At 37.4% G+C, this 18734-nt stretch overlaps 1 protein-coding gene across 1 annotated transcript in view; it reads left to right on the top strand.

Moving 5' to 3' along the window:
• The window catches only part of TLL1 (tolloid like 1), a 141753-nt gene that overhangs the window by 23745 nt on the left and 99274 nt on the right, over positions 1-18734 (top strand). Inside the window, exon 3 of the mRNA XM_063424242.1 lies at positions 16807-16917. Within this exon, the coding sequence (XP_063280312.1) occupies positions 16807-16917 (111 nt within the window). The remainder of the gene's footprint in view (positions 1-16806; positions 16918-18734) is intronic.

The following is an 18734-nucleotide window of genomic DNA, read 5'->3' as shown; positions in this document are numbered from 1 at the left end:
GGTGCGGGAAGGGAAGGGAAGGGAAGGGAAGGGAAGGGAAGGGAAGGGAAGGGAAGGGAAGGGAAGGGAAGGGAAGGGAAGGGAAGGGAAGGGAAGGGAAGGGAAGGGAAGGGAAGGGAAGGGAAGGGAAGGGAAGGGAAGGGCAGCGGAGTCTCCAGAGGCTTCAAGGGCAAAAAGCGGGAGCCCTCCCTGTTTGCACCCTTAACAGAGAGGTTCAAAGTGGGCGCGGATAGATTCTCCGGCCAATGGGTTTGGATATACATGACACTGCAGGGAGGTTACAGACTTGGGATAAACCATACACTTTCCAGGGGTGAGCCAGAGCATACCATTTCAATAAAATGCAATTCCACAGTATTGGTGTATGAAAATTGAGTGGTAGTGCAAACCTATTTTTCAAAAAATAGGTCTAAAATCAAGTAAGAAAGGCCAGCTTCAAATTAAAAGACTCACAGAAGAAGTTTTCGGTAGGAACAGTGAAACAAATGTACTGTTTTCAAAATGGTTCTTGATAAGTTATGGGAAGGTTCATGCAATAAAGTTGGTGTGCCAGCAGGGATCTGAATTTAGTAGCTCAACCAGCTGGATATTTCTGTTAACAGAACTTCAAAGTGAAATCTTTTTATTGTATTGTTAAGTTCTGTGTCATTAAAACAATGAACTTGTTGGTATTCCATGAAAATTTTGATTGAATATATGGTTGAACTTTTATTTTGGATGCTATTATACAGAGAAACTGAAAGTAACATGAAAGTAACAAAATAAATGGTGTATGTTCATAAGCTAGGTTACCATGTTTTATAATTTCTACTTTTACTCTTTATGCTTTGCAATTTAAATAGAAGAAAATTCCAATAATACAGACTAACCAAAAAATAGTGACTTTGGTGTTAGTTCTATTTTTGAAACATGGAGAACGGGAAAAATCCATTTACCAAATGAAAAACAATGTAATCATTAGAAAGAAAGGTTATTTTCATACTCCCATGCTGGAACTAGTAATATTATTTGATTCCAAACTTGAAAAAAACGTATTTGTTGATCTAGTGTCAGGCAAACGATGCTTCTGTGGTGGCATATGAAGCTTTGCTGTGACTGGGGGCTGTGCTCTTTACAAAGCAACAGTGCTTCAGTTTTGTTTTTCCCGGTAGCTTCAGTCCAATCCCAGCTGCCTTAGGTGTTCCTGGATAGGGCGTACTGTTAAGTACCTCCTGCCCAAGTACTTCAGGCGAAGCTCCCAGGCACAGGCAATACTTAGCAAGATTAGCTATCAGTGATTTCAGCTTTGCAGTGACAGCTCTTATAGTGATTTCAGCTTTAGTGATATTCAGCTCATAAGCTTGCTAAGTGCCTTGGCAGACGCAGGGAGAGAGAGGAGAAGCACTGTATGAAGTTCCACAGATGAATCTTTATTGGCATCCTCCATGAAGGGTTTCAGGGACAGCTCTTCTACTGAGCTGGGCAAAAGTGAGGTTTATATAGGGTACTGAGGTTTTGAGAAATGGTCCAATGGTATGAGTCGGGGTAGAAAGTGACCTATTGTCTTACAGGGAGATAAGAGAGGGTCCAAGCGTGGGAGAGGGGTTATTTGGCCTAGTCACTATGACTAGGCATTTCTTTGTCTTTAGGCAACTGACCGCCAGAGAGGCCTGTCAGGCCTCATGGCTGCAACACTTCAGAAATGCCATGGGGCAGCTCTCTGGGGTGGAGAGTGAGATGCTATGCAGCACTGGGCCCTGTGAGGTGAGGGGCAGGCTGGTTGTCACCATCAGCTCACCAGCAGTTAGCACTGCACTTTGTTCAGCACAGGCGGGGGAACCAGCAAAGACTTTTGCATTTTGCCTTTCAGGTTTTTTGTTAGTACTGAAAAATCCCTGTGGGGTTAGCAGAGTGCCTTATTTCCTTGAGATGTTTGTCTCATTTTATCAAGATAACTTAGTGCAAATCCAATAAATAATTCTTGAGATATCGCAAAGTGACAAAAATAGATGGGATCAATCAAGTCACTCAGGCATAGGACTGGGAATAGAAGTACTGGTTTTAGTAACTCAGAAGCTTTTTGGTGTTTTCTTCCAAATGGACTGAAATGATGCAGGTGGAGTAGCACTGATATGCATTTTGTACGTTTTTCTTTTAATCTCTTAAAATCCATTCTCCATAGATCTTTACATCTTGAGAAAATATTGTAAATTATCGGAACCTTGCAATCCTTTCTAAGCAGTCTGAGCTCTGAAGTTCTAGCTCACTTTCTTTAAGTCAGAGAAATGTGAAGTACCCTTTGTTGAAGCCAAACAAGCATTCAGAAAAAAAATCCAACCCCCAAATCCCTCCTGCCAGTTTCAGCTCTGATGCTTTAAGTTGCTCCAGAAAGCTTTCCTGTCCTGACAGATGTTCCTCCCATGTTTCATGAAAACAAATGAAGTCATTTTAGCACATGAAGATATCCTCTGTTCTCAACCTTTGTGTTAGGTCATTTACTGCTCTCTGAAGGGTCCCTTGTCCATTCATGATTTTCTAACACATTCATCAAAGTTAAAAGCTTTTGGGATGCCACAAAGACAGTCTTCTGGTATATGCACAACCCAAAGTTTCACTTCTTACTTTTGTCTGCTATGAAAACAAGTACTGAGTCCTGTAGTCACCATTTTTCTTTTTTCTTTTTTCCCCCACATTATGACAATTATCTGTCTATCCTTATTGTCTTATATCTTTTTTAGGTATTTGTTAGTTCTAAGATTAATATGTCAGTCCTTCAGTTGAAAATTAGTATGATGTTACTAAAAGATTCTGGTGATATATTTCTACTGATTGTGTTAAAAAGCTGACTATCTTTAAATATTGTTCTTTTTTTTTCCTGTTCAGGGATAGAAAGAAATATACTTTTAGAACTAATGCAAGAATCATTTATAAGTCATGTCACTGATTTTCACAGTAGTGAAGGTGCTTCTAGTTGACACTTATACAGATAAATTTTTATAAGCCATTTGGATGAATTGTCCACTTGAATGCATTTATACCAGTATTAGTCATGTTATGATAAAATATTTTTTCTTTTTGGGATCTGAGTATTTGGGGAATATCTAATAACTGAGTAACTCATGATTTTCACCAGAGGGCTGTGATATTATAGCTCTCTAATAACTGAAGCAGTATTCATGCTACCAATCCACATTCTGAACTCTTGTCTTCCTATAAGAGCTTCAAACAGATCAGCTTTTATAAAATGACAGTTTGTGGATATTTTAGTTGTGGAGAGAAAATTTAAATAATTCCTTTCCAAACATAGGGAGTGACCCAGGATCACTCATCTGAAATCTTATTTGTCCCAAAACACATTGTATTATTTGAGCACTCTCATATTCAAAGACCAATGCCTTGAAGAGCTCTGCTTTAGAGCACTGGCTCAGCAAATCCTTCTGTTTTGTTCTTTATTAAGAATTCTGTTTTCAGTTACTCTCGTAATAACTTGGGAAACACTTAAAACAAGTGTGTGTACTGAGACAATTTGTACGTGAGAAATGTGGACATTGTGGATTATGATTCACAGACCAGAATTTGTATAAGAAGAGATAGTGGGTAGAAGAAAGCATGTTTTGTTTGCCTGGCTTTTTTTTTTCCTCTCACATGTAGAACATAAGTCTCTCAAATATTTACAGGAGTATGCCTTTTGATAATAGAGGATTTGTCTCTAGCACCATGTCCAAAAGTTAAATGAAAATGTTTTTTAAACACAGTAATAATAAAAATGGTCTACTTAAGGGGTAATTGATACAGCAACATGTTTTCTGACTGCTCTTTACTTGGTCAAGTGCTTTTCCTTGGTCTTCTACATATTCATGTCTATTTCTGAATTGTTTACTTTGAAAGCATAAAAGAATAAAGAAGATCATCTAGGAGTTGAAGAACCTACTACAGTTCTCCATTTCTAAAATGTTAATAGTCAAGAAAATTTGAAACATTAGACCCTTAATGCCATAGGCTAAACAGCAGTCCTCTGAAAAGGTTAGTATTTAATTTGGCATATTTGCTCTGAATGTTAGCTATATTTAATATTTGTATTTTCTCTGAGCTTGAAAGAAGCTTAGTATTTTCATCATATTGTGTAATTCCTATTTCCAGAGATATATTAAGAGGTTATTTAAGGTCACCAGTGTGTTGCTGTCAACAGACACGGCTCTCATAGCCAGCAGACCATGCTAGCCCAGGGTGAGCTGGCTAGGACCATCATGTTTGGCTCACATACTTTGTTTCAGTTGCTGAATTCTATTGAAAGACATCTGAAAATACTCTGAGACTAATTTAGGCAGTAACATCTTTATTAATTAAGAAACAAATCCATTGAAAAATTAAATACTTAGTATCTGTCTTCTCTGTATTCATGCAAACAGCAGCTCCAATTAAGGCTGTTGTAGTTGAAAAGGAAGAAGCAGTGTCTGGGAGTGGGATGGCAAATGGACCCTGGTACACTGTTCCTGCTAACATATGGGCTGCTATTAGAAAGGAGCACAAGAAATCTGGTGGTGAGCAGTACATAAGGAGCTGCAGTGGCTTAATGAAGGCAAGAGGAGAATAATTGACATGGAGAACAAGTCAGGATCTGTTATTTGAATTGGCCCTTTGGTGTTTCAGTTTGAAATGCAAGCTAAAATGCCCTATAAAGTGAGGATCAGCATGAGACTGACTTTACAGAAATAGCCTAACCAAAGTATAGCTGTTTGCTTTAAGATTTGTGAAATTCTTGAATTTTCACATAGCTACCATTTTACACCACAGAATGGTCCGTATTTAAATTCATGGGACTGAGGTGTTTCTCACATAGAATTGATTTTATCTTATTTTGCTTGTGATGCATCAGCCTGATAATCAGCTGCAAACAAGTAGCAAACTGTAAGTCTTTATGTAAATCTCACTGTAAAGATGCACAATTTAACTTAATCAATTTGTGGCAGCCCAGGGATGGCAATAGTGGTTGCAGCCTCACAAGTTTGGGGATAAATACAGTCTTGCAAAGAAATCAGAGGGACAAGAGAAAGCGGAACTTGTGTATTTTTTTTATTGTCCTCTCCACTACCTCCCCTGCTTAAGTTCTGTGGATGACACTTGAATTACCACTGTGCCAAAAACTAGGAAATGAGTAAATGTGGACTCAGTGCCATAATTCTCTTCAGAACGGGGTGGAGATTCTGCTGGCTTGCAGCAGACTACTTGCAAAAAGCTAATACTCTTTACTGGTTAGAAACAAGGATTTAAAAAGCTATTTGCAGTTATGCTGAATAGTGCTTTTCAAGAGCAAACAAATAAATGCAAAGATGAAATGAGGTTTCATTGTATCCATCAAGAGGCAAAATATTACAGTGATGGACTAATTTCTCTCTCAAGTATTCTCATGGTTAAAATTTATCAGAATATCGAGCTATGTAAGAATCAGATGCATCAAATATTAAATTCTACTTCATAACTTGATATTAGGCATTGGACAATGTCAAGACTTTTTCACTGTACTTTTACTGTCACCTCACTAACTCTGAGGATAATTTTTCACTTTCTCTTTTAATTGCTGTATCCAAAAAAATAATCAGCAGCTGTGCAGAGTCTTCATGGGAAAAGAAAACCCAATCACTTAAATTTCAAATGCAGGGGGAGGGAGGAACCAGTATTCAGGGACAAGCAAGGAAAATAGTTGTGATACATGAGACTCATCATTTCTATTTTAAGCAATTACATGAATTGTCTGATAGAGAGTTAAGTAATCAGGCTTCAACTTTTCAGCTTTATTGACTAAAATTTGTACTCTGGTAAGAAAAAAATGTGTTACAAGACAACTACTGACTATGAAGACAGAAATATAGAATTGCCTTGGTCCAAAACCCGGAACTCAGAGTGTTAAGCACTGGATCACTGCCAAAGAAAGCAGCATTGAGCTATTTAGTCTCTTTCCTTGTCTTTTCCACAGAGCCAAGTTGCAGAATGATGTGCTAAAATATGAGATGGAATGACTTCAATGAGGTTTATGACAAAAATGATGGAAACAGGAAGTTGCAGCTGATAATGAAAATCGCTTCTGAAACCTATAATAGGGGTTTATTTATATACAGTTTAATAATTCTCCATGTTTAAATATAAGATGATGTAAATGGAGCAATATTTATTTCATGTGGTATGATGACAACCCTGATCCTGAATGCCAGGTAATCCCTTAGATATGCACTTTACTTTCTGTACCATCTGTCTTTCTGTATAAATCTTTGGTTGCATTTAGTGATTATTCTGGATTTTTAAGTTTTGAGGGTACTACTTGGGATTTTATGTCTGTGAGAAAATGAACTACATTTTTTTTCCTTTCCCATATATGAGGAAAAAGGTACAGAAGGGGAGGGTTTCCACACATATCAGTGGTGCTTTATTGTAGCACTGTTGTGACATGCTTATTATGTTCTAATGCCAAGTTATAAAGAAAGTGTTGCTGTGGCGTCTTATTGCTGTAGCACAGCAAAATTACCAGAGGAGTTCTCTCCCTAATTAGAGTTACTTATCCACTTCTACTCCATAGTAACAACCTGTAACACTAGAGGAAAGATGTTATGGTTGTGGAATTTCTTGAAGACTGGTATTGCCAAAGCCAGATAGCTTATCTAAGTAGTTATTCCTTTTTAAAATATTGTTTTATTATGTTTCCTCTCCCCAGACAACTGCTGCTGCTGCTTCCCCCTCAGGGCTGTTGTGCAGTGCTTCTGCTCTGCTGGCTTTGGCCATGCTTGTGCTGTCCTTGGACCAGGAATCTTTCAGGGGGAACCATTCATATATGACTTGCCTGTGTGTTTGTGGAAGAAGAAAGCACCCAGGGAAATATGCTTACAAAGGTGTAAGACCAGAGAACTACTACTCTCCTGTAGTGTATATAAATTTAATACTTCATCTTATCAGAAACAATAAAGCTAGCTATAGCACAAGTCTGCATTTGCAGGTGTCTGGGAACAGCAAAACAACCCTCATGAACATCAGCCTTCTTTTCCTGAGCTGGAAGTCACACTCAGTTATCACGAAACTGAGGTTCAGCTCATATTGCTGCAATGGTTTCTGCTAGGGGTGACGAACACCTTTCCCAGGAAGGTGGAGAATTGTTTTCTCCACTCCCCCTGCTATTCAGTGGCAGGAGTAACGGGCCCAGGAAATGATGGTTTTCTTGCATGTGGTTTCATATAAAGCAGGTCAGCATTTGCTGTGGTAACAAACATTAGCTGTGATTGCCCTACATTTTTGGCACTCATGGATCTTCCCAAGAGTCACTGGTTTCTTGCCATGACTTTCCTTTCAAAGTGGTTAATAACTGCTCTGAAGAAAGCCTCATGTTTCAATTTATTTTTTATTAAGCTTCTAACTACTTCTGCATACTAAAAACTTGAAATAGTAGAGTTATAATAAGAATTATTAATGGATATGTATGTATAAGTGCTTGAGATGATTTCTTTGTTTTGCCAATATCTGGCCTGAGGCAGTTATGAGTGGTGAAGAAAGTTCTCTGTGTAGCTGCCTGTTTTGCCTACAGTATGCAGACACCTTTACTGTTTGCTGAGCAGTGTCCTCTGCATTCAGTTCAGTGATTAACCCATTATATGAGGAATGGATTTTACCAGCTACAAAGCATGCGTGGTGTTGATGGTGATCTTGCATAAAAAAAGAAAATAGTTACTGAGAGTCAGGAAGCTTGCCAGGTTGAGCAGCAGCAAGAACAAAACCTTTCACAGGGTAGCTGTTGCAATACTGAAGAGCCTGTCCTCAAAACACCTTGCAGCAAGTTTAGAAGTGAAGCTTGTCCTTTTATCTGAAATTGTAACTTCTGTCAGAATTCTTTGCTTTTTTGAAGTTTTTTTTGCTGTTGTTAAATATGAGACTTGTCACTAAAAAACAAAGCACAAGGAAAATGGAAATGAAAAAATCACTGGTTTGAAATTAAGGACAAACTAAAAATGGAATTAGCTCAGAACAAGTGGATATCTGTAAATTGAGATTTATCTGTGCCATGAAGAAGCATATTTAGTGTCCCCCTTCAAAAAGATCAAGCTCTACAAGTATCTCTTTTGGTAAGTGAAGGTTCTACTCAGATAAAGGGTGTCACAATTATTCCATTTTCCTTATGAGTATTGCTTTATATCAGAGGAGTTTCCTACTTTGAAAAAATCAGGGCATGCCCCAGTGCTGCATGCCACTCACGCCGTAGCCCACCTGCACTGTGGTGTGATTGCTGTGCTCCTGGAAGGGCTATGTGGAATGAGTTCGTTCTATAGGATGGTGGATGGCTTTCCAGCAATTATTTCTCTTCTGCCTTGGCTCTACAGCTGTTTTTGTGTCCACAGTCAGGTCCTGCCTGGTTGTTTTTCTGTCCTAGTCGGGTCAGTTTGGTAGGAACTTCCTGGAAAATAGTGTGGAGTGACTGTAGTGAAATGCTACGTACCTCAAATGGGGCTTTGTAAGTGTAACTTGGGAGCAGCAATAGGGAGTTAGTTTCCTGGTGCGTGCTGTTTATTTGCCCTGTCTTGTTATCATTTTAATGATTTCTAAGAAAAGTATATTGCACTGGAATATCCCGAAAGGGATGTTGCCCTTGTCCTACCTGTAAATATGAACACAGGGTCTGTCGCTGGTGCCTTTCAGAGCACAGTCCTGCCCTGCCCAGGCTAGCTCAGGCACCGCGGCAAGCAGCAGGTACGGCTGGTGGGCAGCGCAAGCCAAGCCGATCTAGTGGGTCTTGGTTCCGACAAAACGTCGAGGGCACAGGTGGCAAGGGGCAGACGACGGCAGAGAATAAAGGGAGGAGCCGACCGAGTAAGTTCAAGCGGGTTTATTTGAGGGGTCAGGCGGAGCCTCCCCACCTGCCAAGAACTTGCCCTGACCGAGCCACTTTTGGCTTTTTGGGACCCCCTTTTATTGGGGGGCGGTACAGAGGGCGGTGAGGAGGGTACAACCAATTGGGTTCAATACAGAAGGGGCTAGGAAAGTGACTGACACAAACGAGGACCACACAGAAGGGAGAGGAGGGGTTTTTCCCCGTACCTAGCCTATCACTCAAAGCCCCTCACAGAACTTTCTAGCTCTGAGGCAGGGCTCTGAGGTGACAGGCAGGCTCCAGGGAGGAGGGGGGAAAGGATTGACACCTAACAGTTACTGGGGGATTTCCAGGGACAACTATCAGGAAGGCAAAACGGGGGATACAAGGAACAAACCATCTTACAAAGAACTTAGAAAAACTTATAAAATATAAAGAACTCATTAACACACCACTACAGTAGTCAAAGGAAGGAAGCCAAAAGTTTTGTGCATGGGGAACACTGGGAAGATTCTGAGGATGGATGAGGTGAGACATGGGTGAGTTGCACGTAATGCTGTCAACATGTAAATAGTGTCACAAAAAAGTTGAGTCAATTGCAATTTATTCTTCCAAGGCTACATCACTACCACATACAAGTGTCACAAGCCAAAGGATGGTCGTGATGGTTCATTTTGATTTCAGAGTGCAAAAAGAGGCAATGAGAACTTAGTTCAAGTGAAATCAATTGTATCTTTATTGAGACACACAATTATGCGATAGTAGAGAGGGGAAAGAAAGAGAGAGAGAAAAGAAGAAAAGGGGGGTCATAGCTACCGACTGCAGACGTGAGTCCTTGTGACGCTGGAAGCCAAGACCACCTTTGCAGTCCTCATAGCGCGCGTCAATAGACCGTCGTCGTGTCTGCCGGGGAGGCCTCAAAGAGCCTGCTCTCTGGGGGTGATTATTATAGTTCTTTTTGGAGGCGAAGGGCAACATGCCAGCAAGGAGGAGGGTCTCGTGGGCATTGCAGGTGTTGGCTTCACAATAGAAGGGGCGGTGTGTTCAATCCTTCATAGCAAGTATGGTCAGTACAGAAAATGCAAATACCTCTCTGCAAACACAGCCCAGGAACCATAACAGCCCCCATTGTTTCATGCACGGGTCTCTGAGGAGGGTGTTTTGGTCCAACAGGTGCACCTGCAGGAAGAAACTTGGGTCCCACCTCGGTCAGGCCAGAATTCCTGTGCTGTGGCCCAGGGTCCGTGGAGGTCTCGGCTTCTGACAGTCATGAGGCAGATGAGGGGCCGTTTTGACCGACGCTTACAACAAGCTAGCTGATTTCTGGATAACTTTGTGTGTCTTTGTGAGCTATTGTCAAGGGATGCCACATTTAGAAGAATGGGGGAATGAATTTCTAACTGGTGTACACTCTGGAGATGTTTAAAGTACTCTGCCATCATAATTTTCTTTTCTGACAGAAGTGGAAATGATACATTCCTTAGGGAAAATTGTTTTCCCATCGTGAGTTTTAAAAATAGAATTGGTGTGAGTGTTGATGAACTTGCTATTTTATATAATTTATGTGGAAATAAGGAAGCAGCCTGTCAGACATGTTACATCACTTTTTAGGTGTGCTTATGTGTTTTTCAAGTGCATCAGTTACTTCAGTATATATCTCTTATTTCTGTGACAATTGCTTTGAGTTGTGCAGATTTGGAAATGCTGCATGCTCAGAATCATGAAATAGCTAACTTTTTTGGATGTGTCTTTGAAAATAGGCTACCTTGGTCTTCTATTTCATGCTGTTAAATTTTCACTTTTTCTGTCATATTTTTGTCCAATAAAAAGGCAAATTGATTTGGATAATTATTCAACACTTGATTAACTTTCTCTTGAAAGTTTTGTGAGCTCTGTATGGCAACAGGGAAATTTATTGCACAGTTACAACTGAAGGTAGCACTTGTGATGAACAATGATGGAAAGAGTTCAGGGTATGGTGTGCAGTGTTATGCCCATGGTTGTACACAAGATCTTTTGCTGTTTATTTGCCCTGTCTTCTTCTCAGTTTGATAATTTCTAAAAAAATGTGTATTGCACCTGAAAATCCTGGAAGGACTGGACTAGATTGAAGACTGATAATACAGAATAAGGTTAGTTATAGTTGTTTAGTATAGTATATTGCTTTCCTTGTAATGAGGTAAAAATATCTTACTTTGCTTTAATCTTTCCATTTTCTTTTCAAATTTAGAGGCAGCTATGTAAATTGTCAATGGATTGTATGGAACAGAGTGACTCACCAAGATAGAGTATAGTGCTGGGTTGTTACAGGGAAGTGCTCAGTGACTCAGCTATAGAAGAGTCTGCTCATTAGAATTGCTGTGCATGTGGATTTAGATGAATATCTGCCCTGAAGCTGTCTAGCAAACTTTCTGGCACCTCCTTACTGCATGAATTACTGGTCAGGCTTCTCTTTGTGTTGGGCATCCCACCTTTAAGGATGTTGAAGGAGTTCTTCAGATTACCTTGTTGTGCCTTGCAGTTTCTTATTTAATATTTGTTTTGTCCATTCTTGGCAGCTTCTGCAATGGGGATAAAGCACAAACTGTCTGTGCTTTGCCCTCCCAGTAGCATACCAAAATTTGAGGCTTTGCTTTTGAAATGCCCTCTAGTATTGCCTTAATCCTTTCATTGGTATCTTCTCTGACATAAGAGTAATTCCCCTGTCAAAATTCTGCATCTGCTCACAGGACAAGATCACAGTTTACATCCCAGTGTGAGAAGGTCTCAGTTGAGCATGTTTCTAGTTTGTGGAGTCTTCAGAGCAAGTCAGGTCCTGGGAATGGTTTCTGGGTGGTGTTGGTCTATGCCAGGTAGCTGAGTGCTCCCGACCTACACCAAGGTCAAGTAGGTTTTCTTTGGCTGTGCTGTAGGACAAACACTAGCAATCTCGACTTAGTTGTGTTTTATGCCATTACTAATATTGGTAGGAATGCTAGCAGGTATCAGTTTTATTAACAAGTGGCTGCTTATGATTTGTGTTTCAAAAAGCAATAATTGTAGGAGAAATTATGATGAAGCTTGAAGCAGATAATTTTGTTATTTCAATTATAAGAACCTCTTCCTTTCTATATTTTGCAGACTTACATGTTAATTGCTATTTCAAATCCCAGAATGAGCCATCCTACCACATATTGCAGCCCTATGGTATTTAGCAAAGAATTTTTCTTCCAGACATCTTGAAAGTTGTGAAAGATGTTTTTATTCTCACTATATATGCTCATTGACTCATACCATGTGTGTACATCTATAAACATAAAATAGTTTAAATCTCTTTTTTGAAAATTATTTTATACATTTATTTATGTTTCTTTGCTGTCCTTAATAGCATATTTTATTCTTTTAGAATACTGGGTATTTTTTGTGATGAGAGGCTTTTTGGGAGAGAGTAGATTAGCACGGAGAAGTTTGCAGATGAATACTAATTATTTATCATGAAATAATAAATCCTTTTACAAGTAGTATAGCATAGCTGTAGTTCCTGTGCTTGACCTGTAGTTTATAGATAATTTTCCTTTCCATTAATATGGTTTGTGTGTCAATATTAAGGTGTGATTCTCTGAATGGAAAATATATTTTACAACCTACTTATTTTGCTGTTTGTTTTTGTGTTTGTGAGATGACTGGTTACAGTTGCACACTTAGCTTTTCTACATGGCAGTGTTTTGTCTTTTTAAATAAAATAAGACCTTTTTGAAGGTGGTGTTTAACTGAGAGCTTTTGAGTTGTGTGAAAGCAGAACTGCATCTGCTGGTTAAGCATCTTTTCCATTTTAACAGCGCCACAAAAATCCTTCTCTGTTACAGAAAAACATGCCTTTACTGCATAACCAGGTTTTGTCCACCTTTCTGAAACAGATGCATATATTTTCTCTGTTGAATTTTGTGTAAGTGCATCATTTTGTGGTCATAAAAAACATACTAAATTAGAAAGCAAATAAAAACTACTGGGCATGAAATATGGTATGACAGGGTATGGTCTTTATGAAGTATTGGACAAAAAGGTCCATTTTCTTTTTTCTTAAGAACCTTTATATAATAAAAGCTATTTGAAATACTTTTTCTCTGCAATTAATACTGTCTCAGATTTTCAACAGATATTTCTTAAGTTTATTGTCAATCTTGTATTTTCAAAATAAACAAAAAAGCTGTCTGTAATACCAAGTTTTTGTGACCCCTGAATAAATAGGTAGGACATAACCTTAAAGATGTAGAAGTACATTAAAGTTCTGTTGGCATCAGTTCAATTTTTTCTGTCCATTTGTTTCAGTTTTGTTTTTTGCCTAGTCTATTGATTATCAGATTCTTGTTAATTTTCCAGATGAAACATATGAATTAAATATATGTGAAAAATGAACAGCTGAACTGATCAAGTCTGTCAGAAGTTCCTTAGAGGGAGCAACTAAAGCTCTTAATCCTAACATGCTCTTAGCAAAGCCTTTAACATCATGCCTTGCATACCCAAACAATCCTCTTCTTGCTTTCTGTGACATTAACATTGGTTTGTGACATGATGAAATATACGGAGTGACTTCTTCAGATGGTTTCAGGCCATAAAAATTTTAAGGCAGGAGATAAAACTACAGTCTTCTCTTGTTACAAAGTATTTTGACACTTAAACTGGCATTCCAAAAAATTAAAGGATACTTTTAATAGTTATAGGGGATAATTTTAAAACTTTTTTTTTGATAATTCTGTCGAGGTTGTGCTTTAGGCTTTGAAGGGCAGAATCAATATTCAGTGCAGACCTTGCATTGGAAAAAAGGTGTAATTTTAAAGAAGTTATCATCTTCCTTTTTGTCTCAGTTGCTGATTGCATGGACTACATTGAAATTAAAGAACATCCAGTTAACCATTGTTTCTTTTGCTAGGTAAAGTTAAATTGATTCGGAAGATCAGAGGTTGAGTTCAGTAAAAATAAAGTGACAATTATTAGATTGTTGCTAAAGTCAAATGAGAATTTTATCAAGGTTTCCATGTTTTGGCATGTTTATTGCCTTCTGCAAAACAGAATTGCCTTGAGTAAAATGAACCAGTGTCCTGGAGAAAGTTCCAAACTTTCCACTATATTTTAATCAAATAAATTTGTCCATTTCTGATGTTAATGTTTGCTCATATTTCTTTAGTATGTCAGAGAATGTGGTTGCTATTGGTCACATAGTTTACTTGTAAACTAGTAATGTGTTACGTGACACTTGTATCAGCACTTATTATATTACTATGGTTATATCATTGGTAAACTCAACCTTGTCCTTGGTTGCTAATCAAAAACTAGTTAATGCTCCAGATGTTTAACAAAAATAGCTTTCTTTTCCTTTCTAAGGCACCAAAGTTACTACACATTGCCTGAACACTAAGGTATATTTTACATATGTACACACAAATCTGATATTTTATGTCAGACAAATTCATACAAATTAGTATTTGTATTTTCATCTTTAGGTGAATGTTACCACAGTGAAGTGGTAAAGTGACAAAGATGCATCATCAGGACTAGGGCAGATATTTTCCAGGTTTTTTTCTACTTTACTGTTAGTAGGAAGTTTGATTTGCCTTGGGTTTTCCTATTTATACATCAGTATTACAGACAGAAACCAAAGTGATCTCTGCTAATACATTTCTGTCACTGAGCTATCTTTTGCATCATCCATTGTTAATTTGGAATCTTCCTTTTGATAACCCTCAATATCACCAGGAAAGATAAATGGCCTTGCTCCGAAGCTTTAGAACTTCATTGAGTTTGGTGTGGGCAATCTGTGTGACCTCCACTGGGGCACACTGTGTCTATAGACAGAAAAGTTAGTAGTTTCTTCCTTTTGCAACTTTGTTCTGTTTGTTCAAGTTTGCAATCTTTCCATCTGCTTATACAGAGGTCCTCTTTATGAATGGCATTCAGGAGAAACCTCTAGAAGGAGTTTATAAAAGTAAATAATATTTAACTCAACCAGATGGAGACTACTGAATTTCTTCCTTCACTATTCAAAACCCTAATAATTTGAGATTTTTTTTCCCTAGAAGCTTAAGGGAAAAGAGACCCAAACATCTTGAGCTGTCACTGGCTTTGTGTCTTGATGTGATGGCAAAGCCACCACTGGTCAGAACAGGTTAGCTAGAGGAATGATGTCCCCAGTGTGTCCAGTGTGAGCATGAGAAAAGTGACCCTTGGAAGGATCGTGTTCCACAATGTGCTAGAGCTCACTGAACAGTTTCAGTAATGGTCTCAAGTACTTGTGGTTTCTAAGAACCATTATCACGTGTAAAAAAAATTATATATATGAAAATATTAATATTTGGAGAAGACATAAAATGTTGGTTGGGTTTAATAATTTCATTATTAACACTGTGTAGATGATCTGGGGGTATTTTAAAGGTATTTTGCAAGACAGGCTAAAGGCATATTCAATGTAATTTCTCCTAGTTGCCTTGAAGAAAAATCATGTAAGTTGGAGGAGGCAATGCAATATCTTGGAGTTATTTAAAAATACCTACCTTTTTGCTTAAGTAAAAACTCAATTTTAAGTGGATTTGATTTAACACTAATGAATGTAAGCATCACATTGTGAGAAATGGGTGCCTTTTGCAGCAACATGAAACTACTGTGATGAGAATATTGTCTGATGAGTGGTCTTTAAGATGTGATATGAAAACCAGAGAAAAAGATGAATACAGTTAGCAATAATGTTTAGGATCAATTTGGATGGAGGAAGACTAGAGAAGATTGATTTGGTAAAAGATGGACTTTAGACTTGGGTTTATTTGGGTGGAAGTGAAGAAAGCAGTTTGCTGTAGAGCTTTGTGTAACAAACGACCAAGCAGTTTGTGATGTCTCCCTGGATGGGAGAAAGAAGGAAAGGAGTTGAAGATGACACCAAGATTGAATCCAGGGGTTTTGTGACTGAGGGAACAAAAAATAGAGCTATTGATAGAGGAAGCAGGAAAAGGTGGAATTTGGATAAAAATTATAAACAACCACTTTCAGCTCCTGTTAATTGGTACATACACTGTTGACTTCATTCACAGCAATTGAGAATATGGCTGTTGAGTTCAGCTTGAATGCTAAGTTTGAATTGGCAGGGAGATGTCAGGATAAATTCTCAGGAAAAAATAGGCAGAGATGAAAGTCTGAGGTTATGGATCCTGAATTCTTGGAAGTGGGATTATATCATGGTCCACTGAGTTGTAGAGGCAGCTTAGGGAAGATGAGTTACCTATGCAAAAGTGAAAAAGAAAAAACCTGAAAGAAAACAGCAAAAAAAAAAAAAAGAGAGAAGGAGAAATCCACCAAAAAGGATTTAATCAAAGGAAGGTTAAAAAGAGATTGGAGCTTTGAAAAGTAAAGAATTTGAAAGCATCCTAATGGTGAGATTAACTATAAAAGGAAGGCATACAAATAAACTGAGTGGAAAATAAAAAATATATGTTTTTTCTTTTCTCAGTTTAATAGAAAACAGATACAATTAATTATCTGAGTTAAACAATGTAATATATAAAGCAACTGAAACATAATAAAAATGCCTTCAAATTACTATTTTCAGAAATATGTTAGGAAATGTAAAGGTTGTGTTTTCTCAGAAATGTATATATTTTACTTCATAGTTCAAATGTTCACCTCAGTGTCTTTTTTGCTTTGTTGTATTTACGTAGAGAAAACTACATACTAAAAAATTATTAATGGAACGACACTACATTTAAGTTATTGCATTAAGGTAATGTACAAAGAAACCAAATGGACTAAGATTTTGGAATAAGTGATTTGTCTTTTACTAGGTAGTTTTCTTTTTTCTTCATATAGATCAAATATATATCATTACGGGAATAGATGTGATGTAAATATATGTTTGCCATATACTTTCTGAAAGGTTGTAAACATGGCATTGTATTCTTCAGATTAGCTTTATTGTCCGAATAATTCTTTAATTAAATTGAGCTCTTTTCTATTTAAAGCTGTCTTTTGGGGAGATATTGCCTTAGATGATGAAGACTTAAAAATCTTTCAAATTGACAGGACGATTGACCTTACGCAGCACTCCAATGAAAGACTTGGCCATAATACAGGTATGCTGTTTCAACCTTGTCTTAATTTATCTTTCCCATTAGCTAATTCTGCGTAGAAGGTAATCTGTGTTTTAAATGTGGAAAGGTAGTATAATGTCTTGGATAATATTAGTTTACACTTAGAAAAGTTATTAAACAAAGACTATAGATTCACTTTAGGGAAAAGAGAAGCAAAACATTTAATTTTATTCCAGCATTTCTGTTTAAAAATATCTTGTTGAACTGAGGAGCAGAAACTGGTAAGAAGAGTAGAGTCTACTCTGCAGGTGGTCTCGTGGGAAAGGAAATTGTACAAAGCTTTGATTTCATCACTGAAAGTTCCTGATAGCAGAGCCCAAACACACTATGGAGAACGTATGTGTTATCCTGGAGGCAAAATTGGAAGCCTGGCATTGCAACCCTTCCTTTTGCTTTCTTTAGTGTTTCATCCAGTTCTGTACCCAGACCTAGAAGAAACACCAGAATGTGTCATCCGTGCTAGATTTGCCTCATCTACAAAACCAACTATTTGACATTTTAATACACATTTCTATGCTATTGTTAACATTCAGTATTGTTAACATATCAACATACAATTGTTAGTATAATGCATTAGCACCAGAAGCTGCAATCTGATTAACAGAGGCAGCTGGATATTCAGACAGATAAATAAAGAGATTTTATATATGTGTAAATGTCTCTGTTTGCAAGAGAGAAAACATAATCCACGCCTAAATGAATGTCTGTCTAATGTCTAAAAATATTTATGCTTTCAAGCTGTGATTTGTAAATTGATAACTGAGAATTTGTAAACTTTCAGGTTATGATACAGAAAAAGTCAACTTACTGAGGAAAAGTCTGGGAAAATGCTATTAAAAATGTAAAAATTTACTATTTAAATTTGTTTTCTGTTAAGCATGTTGTATGTGTGCCTGAAATGAACTACCATAGCTTATTCCTGATATGTGGAAAAAAAAATCCAGACCAAAGAAGCAATTTTGAATTAAAACTTTCATTATTGATATATTTAAAAATATTTTTACTCATTCTTGGTAGATGCTGTGATTAGAGTGTTTTTATGACAACTTGAAAATTTATTTTATCTCCTTTCACATCCACTTGTTTTTCCAAAGCAGGAAAACTTTTTATTGCTTCTAGGTCTGGACTGGATTTTAAAATGTTAATAGAGTTAGTGGTCTCCCTGCTTCTCCTCTCCTCCAAACAAATGGTTTTAATTGCCTTTGAAGATATCTCAGGCACTAATTTTGTTGAAAAAATGTAGAACAACACTGGTCATTTCCCCTTAAAGTGGATGCAGTCAAGTGATTGCTTTGGCTTGCTGACTTCTCTTTCTTCTTGCTTTTCTACTTTTTCTTTTTAACTGCGAAGTTATTGTTTTTTTTAATTGCCACACAAAACCACACATTTCTAAGCAGTTTTAAAATTATATTTAATATTCTATTACTTAGTTTTTCCTTTCTTACATGTTTTGTGATTTGGGAATATTATACCATCCACATTACCTTTTCTTGTAGATGGTATAATATTCAGGGTATTGAATCTCCCTGTTAAGTATTGCTAATGCATTTGGATCAGTTTTTTCTATCTTTATTGCAGTACAAGAGTCAATGCAATTGTGATGATCAGTGGGACTAAACTTTGAATAACAAACTTTCTTAAATTAATGACTTCATAACTGCTCTCAGTGAACCCTTAACATTCTTGATCTTTCCAAAAAGAGCTTTGGAGAAACCAATTTTACATTTTACATATGAAATTTATTTTTCTAAATTTACAACTCTCTTGATATGTAAACTAGGAATTGTGTGCTTGTCTCC

This window comes from Prinia subflava (assembly GCF_021018805.1).
Source record: "Prinia subflava isolate CZ2003 ecotype Zambia chromosome W unlocalized genomic scaffold, Cam_Psub_1.2 scaffold_2cwr_NEW, whole genome shotgun sequence".
In the NCBI taxonomy this organism is placed as follows: Eukaryota; Metazoa; Chordata; class Aves; order Passeriformes; family Cisticolidae; genus Prinia; species Prinia subflava.
This window is presented reverse-complemented; position numbering and strand designations above follow the sequence as displayed.